General features: G+C 46.2%; 1 protein-coding gene across 5 annotated transcripts; it reads right to left on the bottom strand.

The window, feature by feature from the left end:
• Window positions 1-2,466: 2,466 nt before the first annotated feature.
• Window positions 2,467-17,244, bottom strand: arnt (aryl hydrocarbon receptor nuclear translocator). Of its 5 annotated transcripts, none has more exons than XM_061239222.1 (21): window positions 16,952-17,244; window positions 15,129-15,213; window positions 14,915-14,959; window positions 14,692-14,739; window positions 12,761-12,974; window positions 12,248-12,461; window positions 11,699-11,801; window positions 11,226-11,291; window positions 10,720-10,805; window positions 10,168-10,244; window positions 9,896-10,030; window positions 9,556-9,630; window positions 9,296-9,447; window positions 8,371-8,493; window positions 7,917-8,001; window positions 7,709-7,793; window positions 7,519-7,615; window positions 6,367-6,568; window positions 6,027-6,201; window positions 5,633-5,775; window positions 2,467-5,498 (listed from the first exon to the last, which is right to left on the bottom strand). In XM_061239222.1, exons 1-21 carry the CDS (start codon window positions 16,968-16,970, stop codon window positions 5,418-5,420), a joined length of 2,310 nt encoding a protein of 769 aa, XP_061095206.1. In that variant the 5' UTR covers window positions 16,971-17,244; the 3' UTR covers window positions 2,467-5,417. The 5 variants fall into 5 exon arrangements, with proteins under 5 accessions (XP_061095206.1, XP_061095233.1, XP_061095217.1 ...); XM_061239249.1 differs by having other exon boundaries at window positions 6,027-6,198; XM_061239233.1 differs by having other exon boundaries at window positions 8,371-8,490.
• Between the last annotated feature and the right edge of the window lie 862 nt (window positions 17,245-18,106).

Here is an 18,106-nt window from a genome sequence, read left to right as displayed (position 1 = left end):
GACCATCTGCACACATCTCACCAATGTCACCAGCAGGAAGAAGCAGAGAAGGAACAGGAAGAAGAGGGCAAATCCCAAATCTGCACCCACCTCCATCTTGAAGGGAGCAGAGGCAGGCTGGTCCATTTTTGCTGGATTTGATTTGGGGGGGGGGGGGGGGGGTGTGTGGAAGTGAGGAAGGCAGAACACTAAAATCAACAGGGGCTGGAAAGAGAGAAAGGAAAATTAACATGAAGCAATTCAGAAAGTTAACCCAGCTACTGGAGGCCCAATCTTACTCCTTCTAGGTTAAGATGGTGACAGGACCCTGTTCTTTTGAGCACAGCGTCCTTTGCTGATGTGTTCCTCAGAATTTCATGACTACCATCAGAATTCCATCACTTCCAGCATTAAGTAACTCAGAAACTACACCTGTATATAATTATTTGCGTTGAATACACTACTTTCAATATACTAATTTACTTAAGTGTTTCCACCTTTTTGGGCACTACCTGTATAATATTTCAATGTCAAATTATGGGAAAATATAAAAATAACGAACTCAATTTTAAGTAGATCCTGTGTTAAAATAAAATGTATTGTTAAATTATGTGTAAGTGTACTAAATGTCATTTAAATGCCTTTATCAAGTATAATTTATTCCCCAATTAGAAATGCTTAATTCCATTCAATATCTGTTCAACAGCAAGACAGACTATGAACCCGATTGGACATTTGCAATCAGGTGAAAATAAAAATATGCATTTCCAATGACATTTATGAAAGCAGTAGCAATTTGCATATATTTAAAATTGCATTTCTGAGATATAAGACTTTACATTCCACAACATATTCATTTTCTTATGAGTTCATTTGTTTACCTGATTTGTTTACAAGCACACCTACATTGACAGAACATGCTATTATAAAGTGCTACAACACACTGCAAACATTGTGTTAGAACTCATGTAAAATGAACTATGATGGTGTAAATGTGCAATGTGTATTTGTGAGCTTAAGCGATTTAGAAATCTAAAACACTACCATAAAAAGTCTACTTACCCTTGTGACGAACCGGCTTTGTGATTTAAAAAAAATAAAATAAATCAGTCTTATCTTAATCTTTAGAAAATTCTCAAAAATCTATTTTTAATTACAAAACAAATTCTCTTTATTTTACTATTCTATTTTCCATTACTCCTCCACCACCCCAATCCTCTACATTCTCTTCATAGGCACACTCTGCTGCCAACGGTACCCATTCTCCTTCATGAAAACTTAAGCAGGAGTTTGGTAACATTCACATCACAGTTCAGTCACACCACAATAGTCACACCAGCACGCCTCTCCTGAACATTTCATCAGCTCTACACCCCAGCTAATCGAGGGATGGCAGTAGATGGCAGCGTATATGGTTATTGCATCAGTAGCAAATATGCTCACTTTGGAATGACAGCATGGTCAAAAATGTGTGGAAACATGGAAGCTGAGGAAGGGAATTCACAATGGAACTTCTTACTGGGAGAGTACAAAGCACTGGCACTCAAACATTAATTCCCCCAAGAAAGACAAGAAAGATGTAGAAGCTATAGTACAAAGTACTGTACTATGTTTTAATTTTTATTAAACCTTAAGATATTAAGGTGGATTTGATTTAGGGTTTCAAATTCTTAAAAGGGATTAAAAAGAATTGTAGGTGAAGACTGAAATTAGCTAAAGGCAAAATCCACAGATATCAGTTATTTCTATGTATTTTACAGGGCTGTCTGTGTGGCTGGAGACGAGGTAATGCAGTTGAGGCTGGGATCATCTGGACAGGCTTGACGCAGTGCTGTGTGCTCTCTAGACTGTACCCACAGCGGTGTACGGACTGCTCTCTTCATTATGTACCCTTATTATCAAATAGAAAGAGAGGAATTGTGCTTTAGATGCCAGGGCGAACAGGAGTAAAATATTGACAGAAATCCAATCTTGTGCGATTCATCAAAAGTAGCTTCCTGATGTTACTAGATAGGTGGATGGAGAAGGAGTAATGGTAGTTGAGGAAACAATCCTTCCAGAAGAGATTTTACAGTGTAAGGCAACAGAGAGTGAAACGGGTAGAGCTGATAAGTGGTAAGATGATCCTCTGCAATTAGCAGAGTGATGCCCTACAGCTCCAGCCAGAAGAGAAACGGAGAGGGAGAGGAGGAAACCGAACCTTTGTGACCAAAACACAAGTCTGACACGTCCTTTCTGCCGGGAGACAAGCATGAAAACCAATACAATTAACAGCGGTGGCCACTGTTCACCAGCCAGAAAGTTACATTTTCCTCTAACAATAACCTTATAAATGACACGATTAAACCTTCATGAGCCATGGCGGCCAGTCAAAGGCCCAGCGCAGAAGTATTTGACAGCTTTGTTCAAGCCAATGATCCAGAACCACGTGCCATTGTCCTGTCCTGTCTGTGAGAGCGAATACAGAACAGTGCACAGACGACATGGTTTCTGGACAATATAACAATTTAATACAAAAAAAAAACAAACCCTTGAACATTCTCTTTACTCTTTTATAACATTTTTGTTATATATAGTCATATTTGTGTATCTATGCATAATATATAAACTGCAATTCACATCATTGTAAAAACCTTGACATGGAACACCCCAAGTGGTTTAAAACAAAAAAAAAACAAAAAAAAAAAAACACACAAGTCACAAGAATACTGCCCTCTTCCAAATGAAAAATAAAACTATTGACACAAACGGCAAGTACACATGTATTAAAAAAAAAAAAAAAAAGGATATGCAGGTGTGAGTTTATGCATCCACATTCTCACATCCACATGTATAAGAAGAATCAGCCTGGGAAAGGGGGCATCATAATCGCAATGCAATTTACAATTCAGGATTTCAGTACTTCTGAATTCATACCTACCTCTATCTAGCCCTTAAAGCCAGTGTGGCCCTGTTCGGTTTGGAGTTAGGCCAGCACTGCTTAGCTCAGCGCACTGGATACTCTACCTTCCACAGCTCATTAAAGTGTGAATAAAGATCCTATCCAGATAAGATCCCATTACCAGACCAAACCAAAACAAACATCTACTTTAGATTAGGGCTATTCTGGGCCTTCACTCAAACACACTGGACCAAAACCAGAACATCTGAATACCTGAAGTGAACACTTTTCGTCTGTTCCGTTTAAAAAATCCTAACACTTACAACAACAATATGAATGGCTTTGAAATATGTGTTTTCCTGCTGGTAATTATTGCTTTCATTCAATATTTGTACATTTTATTAAAACAATTTTTTCTGTACAAAATCTCTTGATTTTCTGAGTAAAAAAAGAAAAGAGAGCCCACACGTTAAGGGTGAGAAGAGTGTGCCGTTATCACAGAACTGACAAAACACCAAGGAAATCATGTGCGTGTGCGCAGGTGTGTATATTACATATGCAAATACATAACATACTCACATTAAGGATATACAATTGCATACTAAAGTGTATTTCATTTCATATTTCATACGAATCAACAGAATTGGCTGCTGGAAGCATAGAGCGTAACACCCGACCTCTCAGATTAGCTGCATTCGGGCAGTAGCACCCGCAGACCTAACCAATGAAAATATGGCATGCGGACAAAGCACCAGTGAACATATACCTTCACATAAAACCTGCGACAGAAATTACACTTTGTAATGACACTTGAGGCTCCATGCACTTAACCTGGGCTGGAAAAGGGCCGACATGGATGCTCCACATTGGGAGGAGAAAGTAGGCATGAAGACAGGTTACGCATTTTATAATAGAGAAAGGGGCTGGGGTAGGACATGGTTTTACATAATGGTGGCTGCCAAATCACTGTGTGCACGTGAATGGAATATACCACTTTGCAGGCAATATAAGATCTGCACCATAAAACGGAGATCATAAAACCACGACTGCAAGATTCTTCAGTGGTCGCGGGTGGGCACTGTACTATTCAGCAACTGAAATTATGTGCATAGTCAAAAAGGGTTGTAAATCTCAGCATGTGTTATACAACGGTGTTCACTGCCTGCTGAACAGAACCGTCCACGTCTGAGGGGGCTACAGAACAGGAGACATGTGCGTGGAGCCAGGCTGCACCTGCAGGTGACCTGTGCGTGGAGGAGGATCAGGCAGTCGGGCCTGGGGGGAGAGGAAGGGCGTTCCTGTCATACCGAAGCTACGGTGGCCCACGGGGTGACTGACCCGGTCCCGTCGAGCTGCGGCGGGTTTTGGTTAATCGATTAAGAGCAATTAAACGCGCTCACCCTGACATCGGCGACCTGCAGCCTGGCGGACAGAGGCCCTGCGAGCGGCACTCCCCAGCCAATCCAACCGCACAATTCAGCCGGCAGTGACGTCATCAATCATGTGCGTTTGTAATGCAACAGTGATTAGATAGGCAAGAAGCATTCAGTCTGACTTGGTCTGGACATTGATGGACATCGCCGCCAACGTAACTGAGCCAGCGCGTTCGTGCTTAAGTGCAGTTGAGTCTAGGTTGTGTCTTAGTGCTGATGTAGATCGATGTAGTAGCGTCGATGGCGGCATCGACACTGGCGGAAAGCTCACTGTCCTACAATGGTTTCAGCTTTACAATTTAAACACAAACTGAATTTACACCTGCACCACAAGTATATATACAATCATTGAGTATAGGCCAACATACCCCAGTATTTTCCAGTTTTTGCATTTGTACAACAGAGAGCCAAGAGCCAGCAATGGTAAACTGACAGTCAGTTTCCAAATGACCCTGGAGCTCACATAACCTGAATACCCTTCAAACAAGAGAAACATCTTCACATAGACAAGGATCTCCTGCGGTTCACACAATGGTATACAGGATTTAAAAAAAGAAAGATTTATTTCTCAATAATTATTATTTATTTTCTAAAAAAAAAAAGAAAAAGGGACGGACATGTTTTCTTATGGACTTACCCTCTTTAAACTTTAAAAAGTAATGCTTTGAACTAGAAAGGGGAAAAGCCCAAAGTAGGATTTCTATTCAAATATTCCTAAAACTTGCCAGTAATGGCTGCCTGTTAGCTGTGCTGCAGTGAAGTACTGCATTGTGCGTCAGAGTCTGCTTTAGATCAGCGCTGTGCATCTCCTCAGATCCACTTACTGTTGAGATCCAGGCAGTTTCATCACAGCTATATTAACCTGCTTGTGCCCTGTTGGTTTACTGATTATCGCTGCATTTTTCTCTCTCCAAAGCCGGTCGGTCTCCGATCCCTTTTGTGCGGCTCTACCTCACCGTTTGATTAGTCCTTCCCTGTATCGTCTTGTACCTCGCGGGCAGTGCAACTTCACGTCTGATTTCAAAAATTATAAAAGAGACAGCACAGCTCTGACGGTGAGAGAAAAAGGGGGGGGGGGGGGGGGGTAAGAAAAAGAGGCAAGAGCTAAAAATTCAGCCCCCTCTTCACTCATTGAAAGGAGTGAAGAGCTCCGGGAAGTCGTCATTGTTGAAACTGGGCGACTGGTCCAGCATGGAGAGCACGTCCTAGGGGAAGAGAGAGAGAGAGAGCGCGATGTTACCGTGCAGCTCCAGACCAGTCACTCTGCAGATATACAGCCGTGTGTCAGACATACAGACACGTATAGGCACAGACACGCGCGAGAGAGAGAGAAACTCACTGGGAAGATTTCCGCCTGGTTGGACTGTGCCTGCTGGTGTGCCTCCGCTGTGCCCTGTGCATGGGACTGGTTCTGCCACTGTGCCTGCCACACTGCCTCTGCTGTTCTGGAGGGGAACTGCGCCACTGACTGATTGCCATCTGCTGACACAAGGCAGGTACAACAGAGAGTTCATTTAACACACACAAAAGGTCTTAATGCCCACTTGAGTTTCCAGTACCATTTAATATGATGTAAATAACTCAAGTCCCATTGATTGTCCATGTCATGAGGAACCATTACGCGCACATAAGTAAATGGTAAACGATCTGCATTTATATAGCGTTCTTCCTGCGGTCTTAACTGCACACACGCTGTTCTTCCTGTAGTCTTAACACACAGGCTGCAGTCTTACCATAGCCATTGACTGCGGGGTTGTTGCGGGAGTTGAGGGGGGGGTAGGTTGCAGTGTTCGATGGGGCCGGAGCACCTGCACTCATGGCGTTAAAAGAGGAGGAGGACGAGCCAGAAGCGAACCCCGCCAGGGGAAACTGGGCCGCCTGAATCTTCCCCGTCTGCGCTGCCACCTGCTGGAGACCACAGAACATGACGAGAGCGCGATAAACCGCTGAAGCAGTGTTCGGCAGTGCTTTACTCCATGATCAACGCGCCACAATGGAGGTGAAGCACGAGTAACACCAGGGCCCCGTGCGCTCAGTAACCACGCTGCACTGGACGCTGCTCCTGCCGCTCACCTGAGTATTGAAGGGGGGTCGGGCCCCAGCCCAGCCCCCTGCCCCCCCCGTAGCTCCCGCCTGGACCTGGATGGGGCTGTTATTGCTGGGGGGCTCCACAGAGGGGCAGGTGGGGTTGGGGCCGTTTTGGCGGGACATGTGGGCCAGCATCTGCCCGGCAGACGGCGAGGGCTGCACCAGCTGCTGGGCCATTCCGGCCGGCCTGGAACCACACAGGGACGCGTCAGCGCTAACTGCTACAGCTACAACAGCACAAGCACACGCCACCGCTAACAGCTACAGCTACAACAGCACAAGCACACGCCACCGCGAACAACTACAGCTACAACAGCACAAGCACACGCCACCGCTAACAACTACAGCTACAACAGAACAACTACATGCCACCGCTAACAGCTACAATAGCACAAGCACACGCCACCGCTAACAGCTACAGCTACAACACAAGCACATGCCACCGCTAACAACTACAGTTACAAGAACACAAGCACACGTTAGCGCTAATAACTACAGCTGCAACAGCACAACTACATGCCACCGGTAACAGCTACAACAGCACAAGCACAAGTCAGCACTAACATCATTACATTACATTATTGGAATTTGGCAGACGCTCTTATCCAGAGCGACGTACAGTTGATTAGACTAAGCAGACAATCCTCCCCAGGAGCAATGCAGGGTTAAGGGCCTTGCTCAAGGGCCCAACGGCTGTGCGGATCTTATTGTGGCTACAACGGGATTAGAACCAGCGACCTTGCGGGTCCCAGTCATTTACCTTAACCACTACGCTACAGGCCGACCCACTAACAGCTACAGCTGCAACAGCACAAGCACACGCCACCGCTAGCAACTACAGCTACAAGAACACAAGCACACGTTAGCGCTAACAGCTACAACAGCAACAGAACAACAATCCCAGCCAAAATACAACTGTTACTCATAATGCAGCTAAACAACAAAAACACGAGAAAGACAGAAAGGTATACTGTACCACTGCAGTTATACAACTTTCCTGAACACGACGACCCCATGATGCTACACCTAACTCTGTGCCTGAATCATGAGCATTAGCACTGTAACACACACGAGCGGGCCCAGGCCCCAGGCCAGACACACAGAAGCAGTGAAAACACGCGGCAGTCGCTGTGGTACCTGAAGGAGTCGTTTGGCCGGGCAGCGGTGTAGGAGGTGCCCTGGGGGTAAATCTGCTGGGGTACTGGGGCAGAACTGGAAGGAAGTGCCTTTGGCTCTGTTGTGGGGAGAGAGAGAGAGGGACCGTGATTTCCTGTGTGCAGCACAGGACAGCACTGAGAGCTGAGCAGGGTCCAAATGGCCGCTGTACCTGTGAAGAGGTCAGAGAAGCGTGGGTCTCTCTCCAGGGTCTTACTGTGGTCTGGTCCCGCTGCGGTCACTGCCTGGACCGGAACCTGAGTGCACACACACACACACACACACACACACACACACACACAAGATAACTCATCAGTCACATGTATGCGGCAGGGACAGGAGAAAGGCTGGGGTGGAGGGCAGAGATTCAGCCAGCCTACCTGTGGTAGCGTGACGGGGCCCGCCTCATACATGCCCTCTCTACTGCCCCCTGCCTCCAGCTCAGCCTGCTGCTGCTGCAGCTGCCTGCATGGGGGAGAGAGGGGAGGGGAGCAAGGGGGAGGGAGGGTGAGAAGGGGGGAGGGAGGGTGAGAAGGACGGAGGGAGAGCGAAAGGGAGAGAGTGAGTGAACGGCCTTGAATCACACCCACTTCTGTCCTCCACCATCAAGCACTAACGCCCAAGCAGCACTCCTACCATCACCAGAGCTGGGAGGGACAGGGACCGACACCAGGGCACTCCCGTCATGCGCGCTACCCTGCACCAAGGGAGGGGAGGGGGGGTCACCCGTTACAATGAGAGACAGCAGGGGAGCGAGAGAGAGAGAGAGCTAGCGATGGAGGTCCATCCATGTCCAGCACCAGCCGCCCTGCGCTGGGAGGGCACTGATCTCACCTGGCGGATACCTGCCCCGGGCTGAGGACCTGGGGGCAGCCGGGGCTGTTCTGCCCCAGCGAGGGGGGCAGTGCCATGCCTGGGGAGGAGAGGGGGGTGAGGGGGTCCTGAGTCGAGGCCCTACTGCCACGCGGAATGGGTGGGGGGGCGAGGCAGAGAGAGACGCGTCAGAAAGGTACCACATACTCACAAGAGACTGAGAAACACGCATCTGCAAAGATGCAGATATATGAACAACCATCCCAACAACCATGCCTAGGAGTGTTTTCTGTGTGCAGAAACTGCACAGAAAACCTTTTCCAGGAACCCTGTAAGATAAGTGTAGGGTAACCCTGTGAGATAAGTGTGATTAACCCTGTGAGATAAGCGTGGGTAACCCTATGAGAAGGTAACCCTTTCCTCAGGATCTGGCTTGCCACACGGGGACATGCACTTCTGACAAATTCACCAACAAACTGAAGAGACGCATCAAAGCATGTCCTTCAAGACCAGACACTGAAAAACAACATAAGGATGAACTTGGTGTTGGATTTCCCACAGAGCCATGGACATACTTGTCTTGCTGTCTGGGGCAGAGACACGTGCTTATGAGTCCACCCTCATACAGTCATGGTATGGATTAGTTAGTTAATTTATAAATTATGTCATACAGCTCACAGCTTTCTCATGGATTTCTTGAGCTGGAACCATTTCAACAATGCTGTATGTGTCAGGGTGTGTGTGTGTGTGTGTGTGTGTGAGTGCGAGTGTGTGGGTGTGTGTGTGTGTGTGTATGTATGTGTGCAGGTGTGTGTATGTGTGAGTGTATGTGGGGGTGTGTGGGTGTGTGTGTGTGTGTGTGTGTGAGAGAGTATGTATGTGTGTGTGTGTGTGTGTGTGTGTGTGTGTGTATATGTGTGTGAATAGGCGTGTGTGTTGAACTGACCTGACATTAGCATTGGTGCAGATGATGTACTCGATCTCCTCAGAGAACGGGTTCTGGAAGGTGAAGGAGCTTGTGCGCATCCAGATCCACTCCCGGGACTTGGACCGAAAACGGAACATCACAGACAGAACCTGCCCCTTCAGCTTCAACACCTGGGGGAGATCAGGATGAGGATGAGGAGGAGGAGGAGGAAGGTGTGACAGGGAGTCAAGCAGCCTGAGCATCGAAGGCGAACCTCCATTCGCACAAAATCATCTTACCTGCTGGAAACTGTCTCTCAGGAGACCCTGATCCTCAGGATGAGCCAACTCCAGAATATCCTTCCCCAGCAGCTCCTGACAGAGGGAATGAGAGAATGAAGAGAGAGTGAGAGAATGAAGAGAGTGAGTGAGAGAGAATGAGAGTGAATGAGAGAGTGAGAGAGAATGAGAGAGAGTGAGAGAATGAAGAGAGTGAGTGAGAGAGAGAATGAGAGTGAATGAGAGAGTGAGAGAGAATGAGAGAGAGTGAGAGAATGAAGAGAGTGAGTGAGTGAGAGAGAGAATGAGAGTGAATGAGAGAGTGAGAGAATGAGAGGGGGGGGGGGGGCGGGGGTCCTACCTGGGGCTGGTAGCCCACAGTGTTCAGGCAGCGGTGGTCCACGAAGGTGAAGATGCCCTGGCAGTTGTGGCGGGAGATGAACTCCACGGGGACGCTGATGTTGCTCATGTCGGTGTCACTGGGGCAGCAGGTCACCTGGACGAGGGCGCGAGGGAGGGGTGAGTTAAGCACACAAACCCCTGTAAAACATCTTACACACTGCTCCCCAAGATGCACGTGCGCCACATTAATGCCACTCGCCACAAAGACAACCCCAGACAGAAGCGGGGTACCTGCAGCCTCCCAATGGCCACCAGACAGAAGCGGCTTCCCTGGTTGGTGTCCGTTTCCTCTTCTGAGAGAGACACCCCTGAAACACAGCGCAGTGTCAGGCAAACACGAAACATAAAAACATGGAATCATGCCCTTGTAGTGTGGCAGGCTTTAAGCACAAATAGACCTGACATTAACTGAGTTAGCGCCAAACTCAAATCAATGTTGGACTGGAACGTCTTCAAAATGGGAAGAAAGTACAGTATCTGACGCCCTCTAGTGGATGACCCACAGACTGCTTTTCAGAGTTAGGGTAGTTGAAGTGTTAGTGTGTTTCATTAGTTTATGTGGACAGAGAACCACAGGTAACCTGTGCACCAGCTTGTTAATGCAAATATTTAATCAGCCAATCATGTGGCAGCAACTAAATGCATACTAGCAGGCAGACACGCACAACAGTCTCTGGAGTTTGCATAGAATGGTGTGAAAAACATCCAGTGAGCAGCAGTTCTGCGAGAAAAAAACGTGTGTATATCATATGCACTGCAGTGGACTGGAGAAGGCAAACTCACCTGCAGGAGGCCAGGACTTAATGTAACCGGTACAGTGCACCACCACATACTGTGGTTCTCCCTCTTTTACTGGACCCAAACCATTCCTGCAGGCACAAAGCAAGCGCACAAAACACTGTCCTTCAGTGTGTGAGCTACACCACGCCGTAGACACCAGTTCTGATATCAGTGTGTGAGCAACACCACTCCGTACACACCGGTTCTGATAGTGCACTGAATCAATCAGTGTGTGAGCAACACCACTCCGTACACACCGGTTCTGATAGTGCTCTGAATCAATCAGTGTGTGAGCAACACCACTCCGTACACACCGGTTCTGATAGTGCTCTGAATCAGTGTGTGAGCAACACCACTCCGTACACACCGGTTCTGATAGTGTTCTGAATCAGTGTGTGAGCTACACCACTCCGTACACACCGGTTCTGATATAAGTGTATCAGCTACACCACTGTAACCCCAGCTGTTCTGTGTGAATGAGTGTACAAGCTTCACGGCTATCAACGCACCTGTTCCTGCTCCTCAGGAAACTCAGCCGGTTCATGGACACTGGCTCCACCGAACTCATTCCAACCCTAAAAGCACATGGTGAGACAGGTCTTACAGAGTTTTCTTTCAGGTATTGACCTACCGTGTCATCACATTTAGTATATTTCTAAGACGTCTTCCAGACTTTAAAGAACAGGTAAAAGGTGGTAGGTGAACTGAGGTATATGTTCGAAAGCCATCCAGTTGGAATTATGTAAGCACATATGAGCCAGATTCCTACATAATATCACCATGCATCAGCATGGGCTAGAAGCTGAGTGACCACACCTGTGAGATATGGAGAGGATACTACAGAGAGCAAAATTAACACAAGCCAAAGCTTGCTAAGTTAGTCTACACAACCAGCCAATTTGGCAGGTAACCACCACTCATGTAGAGGTCTGGTTCTAATGTACATGGCGGTGGATGAGAAGGTGAGGGGGTCAGGGCTCACCTCATCCTGCAGATGAAGGACCTACGGGAGCCCATGCACATCCTGACCGCAGACTGCTGCCCCTCCTTCTTCACCGTGCCCGTCTTCAGGTCCAGCATTCGTCCTGCGGGGGAGCAGAGCACCTCGCATTTACTTTCCCAAGGGCCAATCAGCAGCACGGTCACATAGCTTCTGCCATCATGCCATTTTTTTAAATTATTTTTTTTCAATCACATGGACGCTGTAAGGCCTTGCTATTGATTGGCTGTCTCATCAGCACCACGTAGATATCGCTGATATTTTCTCATGCGTTTCACGCCGCCTCTGACATTTGGCTGTTTGCAACCGCATCAGGTATGGGGGAGGGGGAAAAGCTGGAAAAACACCTATAAAAATGTAAATCAATATGTTCTGTTGTCCTAGTTAAAAGCATTAAAGAATGTCCTTAATGAAAGTCACATAACAGAGGAGACAAAATAGCATCGCTTTTTAAGACAGTGAAGGGCATTGTGGGAAAGTGAAGCCGGCAGTGGGGGGGGACAGAGCAGCGGGCTTTGGGTGGGGACTGACCGCTGGTGCTGCTCTCGGTGGTGGACAGCTGCTCCCTCAGCTTGTCCGTGTCGTCGGGGTGCAGCTGGTCGTACAGCGAGCCGCCCAGCCACTCGGACTGCGGCTGGTTCAGCACGGGCGTCACCGAGTCCGACACGTACACCACCCTGCCCGACTCGCACGACGCCACGAACAGGAAGCCGTCCGCCGCCTCCAGGATCAAGTGCTTCAGCTCCTGAGAGAGGGAGGGGCCGGGGACGGAGTCAGCGGCCAATCGAACAGCTGGAGCGGGCTGGCTGTATCCTGGCAGAAAATCGACACCTCTTTGCCCCGGGCTGACGAGCCTATCGGCCACGTCCGCGTCCGCAGTCACGCACAGAGCGACGGGGACATAAAGCAGGCTAGACCTCCGCTTTTGTTCCCACTAAATCCCTTCTGTCAACACCGTCTTTGAGAGCCGTGCTCAGCCGCCGCGACAGACAGGACCGCGCGGTCGGAGCGGAACGGAAACGCGCGGCACCTGCGGCCCCTCACCTGGTCGGTGAGGAAGGACGGCTTGTAGCTGCCGTCGGGGGCCGTGTTGCCGCTGCCGCGCAGGGACTTCATGTGCGACACGGCCATGCGCAGGATGGTCAGCTTGTCGGGCTTGCGGGCCAGGGCGCTGCAGGTGGGCACCATGTCCGACAGCTCCGTGATGTAAGCCGTCATCTTGTTCCGACGGCGCCTCTCGATCTCGCTGTGGTTCTCTCTGCCGTGAGGGGAGGAGGGGGGGGATAAGAGCACAGATGGGGTCGGAAGGGGTGGGGGGGTAACGAGAGAGGAAAAGTCAAACATGGGGGTAATTGAGGGAGGAGGAGGGAGACGGGAAGAGAGGGATGCAAAAAATGAAAAATTAATGATCCATGAGCAAGGACAAAAAGAATGCCTCATCATTCAGTGAGAAATGGAGTGAAAGAGAGAGCGAGAGAGGACGAGCCTCTTTAGAGGTCCTGGGGAAAAAGGGAAGAAGAAAAAGGGAGATACAGACAGGCCCACAACTGCTTCATAAAGCCTTCAGAGACACACAAAAAGAAAATGTAAAACACCATTACGGAGAAACCACTCGAGGAAAATACCGACCTAATGATTCAAATTTGCACAAGCAAAACACTGCATTTTTCTAATTATAAATCTGTTCCCCAAAATAAAATAAGTTTCACAATTATGAAGGAGCCGTAGAATATGGAGTATTCCTAAACGACTCAGCATAATATCACTCATTACCTGTTTTATGTTATATAGCATTTTGCTCATCACTGTCATCAGGAGTTCCCATAATTCTGGACATGCCCATACATAGCTGACAATCAGTGAGACATCAGAACACAACAAACAGCCCAGAACAAATAAAATGTCTTTTGGTGTGACTTGGACTGTGCCAGAGTCAACTGTGGCTGGTAGTTCAATAGGGCGAAGTGCAATTGGCAACCCAATTGCTGGTCGATCAGGGGTCCCTTCTCTGCCTCAGTTCTATGCATGTGAAGCATGCTATGCATTCCATGCATCTTCAAGCAGCACCTCTCCCCGTCCCTCCCTACCTCCCTGTGAACCTTAATTGTTGTCTTTCTGTGATTTACTTTTTTGTGTATCGGTATTTTTAGTTGGCTAGGTAAGCAGTGTTTGGCTAGTTTGGTCACTTTTGCTTTGTTGTTTCTTTGTTTATTTAAAAAAAATAAATAAATAAAAATGCAAATAGGCCCTGGTCCTTATCTTTGTTGTACAGGTAGCAGTTGAAATTGTACTTCCCTCTAGGGTCTTTCAGCGCACTTATCCCTGGTTATGGGTATGCACTTTGTTGTAGGTCGCTCCGGATAAGAGCGTCTGCCAAATGCCATTAATGTAATGTAATGTGAAGCCGTGGTATGAAGAGAACCAGGCCAGGGGAGAACCGTGAATCAGCTATCCTGAATGAGCAGTGAACGTGGCTGTGGTTAAACATTCCCATTCGGGGTTGGATTCGGACATGTTCAGCCTCACCCTGGGCACCAATATTTTAAAAGTGTAGTTATCGGGTTACTTGTGGAGAAGCGATCACGAGCAAAAGAAAAATAAAACAACAATTTTACAAGTCAACAGTGATGTAACATTACGAGTAATGGGAGCCTTTCTGAGCAGTCTGGATCATAGCAGATAGTCTCTCATCGGCATAATTCAGCTTAACACGGGACACAGGGGAACCACTACTGCAGCATCAAAGGCTCGGGCAGGGAGGAGAGCACGAGAGGGCAGGGATAGGAGAGGGCAGGAGGAGAGCACGAGAGGGCAGGAGGAGAGTACGAGAGGGCAGGAGGAGAGTACGAGAGGGCAGGAGGAGAGCACGAGAGGGCAGGGAGGAGATCACGAGAGGGAAGGGAGAGGAGAGGACAGGAGTTAGTGGTAACATTTTATTCCTTCATTCCTTACATTCCCCCCGTTACCATTCATACCTGGCAAAACGCTCTTTGTCATTTGATCCCCCCAAATCATCATCGCACCTGAGGAGTGAGAGACAGGGCCCCGGATTACTCAGACATCATCGGCTCTTTCACAATCACCCGTCAGTTCAAAGTAAGAATACAGCATACGCTACGAGCAGAATCGCAAGTCCATCAGCAAATGCCAAAGACTATCACAGATCAGTACAGCGACGCAGAATCCTTTGTGACGAACCTGAAGAGTTTGCTTCCATCATCATCGTCATCATCAAAATCAGGGCTGTGGGAAACAGAAAGGAGTGTCTATCAGTCAAAATAACAGAAGCATGACAATCACCACCGGAATTAAGAGCTGAAATGACACTTTCAGCGTTCTGTACTAATGTATGGAGCATATGCCAGTTGATGCTACGCTGTTCATCGCTGATGCGTGTGGGTCTTGTACTTACATGGCGCGCCTCTTGTTGTTGGCTTTCTGGACCACAGCTGCACTGCCAGACTGGTTCCCGGCCAGCGAGGGTACATCTGACATATCTGAGACAGAGAGAGGAGCACAAGACAGCACATTCCTTAGAACCAAGCTGCCGATAACATCATTGAACCTGATAACCTCAGATGGAGAATAAAATTTCCTTAAACAAAGATTTTTAAAAAATTAAAAGATAAAAATAAAAATAATACAAAATAATAATCACACTTTTGGATTTGGCCCTTATTTATTTGGATATTGTCATTTTTAATTTTGCAGAGATGTCAAATTATGAAGTAATTTAGCAGCCATTCTAATCTAAAGGCAACCAACAACACTAAACTATATTTTTTAATTCGCATGACAAAATACTTAAGATCATAATCACTAAGAAAAACAATCCATTTGCATTGCATTATACAGGACAAAATGCCGAAACAACACACTCTCCCGCCAATTGTCTTCGTGTCTTTGGTTCCTAAAACGAAGGAACAACAAACTCAAATTTTAACTGGTCTTTAATAACAAATAGATTTACTTACGTAAATAGAGTAACTTGACGTAAGATACATTGTAAGTTACATGTAACACATGGGTCGTTTCGTTTTATTGGTTAGGGTGGTCATTTAAATATTCCAACTAATTTAGCTAGCTAACATATAGCCAGTAAAAACTTTTTTCTAGAGATTTTAAACCCGCTGGTTACACAATTTCGGACAGTCCCGTGTTTGGCAGGGATAAAGGTTTCACTCTGGTTATAAATAAATTTATTTATTCGGTTTATTAGTCTTGTTTATTCATAGCTAACATATGTAGCTAGTTAGACCTATGCTAAATTGTTAAAATAGTAACGCACTAACGTAGTAAGCTCAGTAGTCGCAACCTATGCATGCAACTAGACAAATATAGCTAGTTAATGTTAGCCCAGTGGTCCCACAACTACAGCTCGAATTGATTAATTAAGTGCAGATTTAACGAAAACCAGTCGACCCTGTAGCTCTCTAGGACCAGGGTTGGTGACCACTGGCTGGTTGGCAAACGGTTCACTACTAGCTATCTAACAAGGCTAATGTAAGATCTTGGCTCTTTTGCACCTAATATTTTTTACAGAATAACTAGCTAAATCACTACTATTGGGTTATAAAATCGGCCTCGTTTTCCAACCTGTATTACTATTGTTATCCAATTGCGCAAAGCAGAGCGATCAAACGGCTATGTTTTCTAGCTTGCTAGCAAGGAAACTAATGACAGTAGAGTTTTGACGGCATTCTGACGTTACAGTTCGTCCATCCAGCTAGTTAGCTTGCTAATTCTAAGAACTTGACCAATTAGGTAAAGTTAGCGAATACCCACGAACAAAATTCGTTCAAGAAGCCGGTAACGTTGTTAGCTAGCAAGCAAGGTAGCTGATTATTTCACACGAATGTATTGGCCTGGTTCGCCATCTAATCTAAACCAGCTAGCTAAGTTAGCTGGCTAGCTAAATCACACTGAGATAACGTTACAACTTAGCTAACGTTAGTCTAGTTTGCGTGGTCGCTTTCCATCGATTAACTAAGAACGTGGAAACAAAAATACACATTTCTAATTAAAGTCAAAACGATAAAACGCGATCAAGCTAGTGTGGGCTAGCTAACGTTGCATAGCTCAGTCTGAACACAAACCCGTGACTAAAAGCGACATTTAGGCACATAACATTGTATCTAACCGACTAGCTAAAAAGAGAGCCAATTGTTCACTGGTAACGTTTGCACGCCGCTTTCGATACTTCAGCAAGTTACTGTAATGTCAGCGAACAGTTACCTGAATTTGTAGAGTCCATGTTTCAATTCAATAACATAAACAAAACTTCAAGCAGGAAAAATCCCCACTATGTTGTTTCTTCGTTAACGGTGATGTTTCTCTTGACAATCTATTGTACGGGCTAATTAAGATTACTTTTCATGACTACTGTTATTATTATTATTATTTTTCCCTATAAGCAAATGTGAATATTTACAATTCATAAAAACATAACGCTGTTTCCTTTATCGGGTTTAAAACCCCTTTCTTGATCCAAGATGGCGGTCCAACTAGCCGATTGCGACAAGTCAACCGAACTATGTTATTTCAACATCTCCCATTGGTCGGAAGATCACGAAATGTACCCTTATCGACGTTCTGTGTCCACAGGGTTAGATGATTCTGCTTGGAAAATGCGTCCCATATTATTTTGGCAACAGAAACAATGAAACAGCGTCAGCTTTATTGACATTTGTAATTGTCATTTCCCACTGGGTCATATTTCGTGGTATGGCGATTTACGTTTGGGCATATTTACGCAAAAGTTTGAATGGCCAAGATTTACGATATTGTGGTGTGGTTTTGCTGTACGGCCACAAAGTATGTGACCTTATGACGATGTGTAAAAAGGGCGTTTTCAAACAGTGGTTTGAGGGCGTTGTGTTGCGCAGATTTATTAATCTTCAATATGTCCGATGGCACACTCCTTCCAATTGTACGGCAACTTAGAGGTCAGCTGCTGCAGCCTGTGTTTTTTGCAGGTTTGAAACGTTAAAATGTTACTTACTGGCAATGTAACTGAAATACATTTTGCATTACAAAATGTAGTATGTATGGTCACAGTGCCCCCTCGTCTTTAATGTTGCTTATAAATTAAAAGTTGCAAAACTATAGGCTATCAATGTAACTTCCTATATGTAACTGCGTTATGATCAGCCAGATACTCATTATACCAAACCGTTGACCAAATTGGCACTACTGCACAGTAAAATGTTAATATTAAATCAACTCAGTAGGTAATTGGACTCTTACTGTCCAACTCTAATTCTGTTAGAGTTGAATTTATATTAACGTTTTACTGTGTAATGCTACTATTACCGCCACCAACAATAAAACGATTGTTATTATTTTTTATTATTATGATTGTTACTATTATTAATAATACATATGAATAAT

The sequence above is a fragment of the Conger conger genome, chromosome 1, assembly GCF_963514075.1.
Source record: "Conger conger chromosome 1, fConCon1.1, whole genome shotgun sequence".
Classification (NCBI taxonomy): domain Eukaryota; kingdom Metazoa; phylum Chordata; class Actinopteri; order Anguilliformes; family Congridae; genus Conger; species Conger conger.
This window is presented reverse-complemented; position numbering and strand designations above follow the sequence as displayed.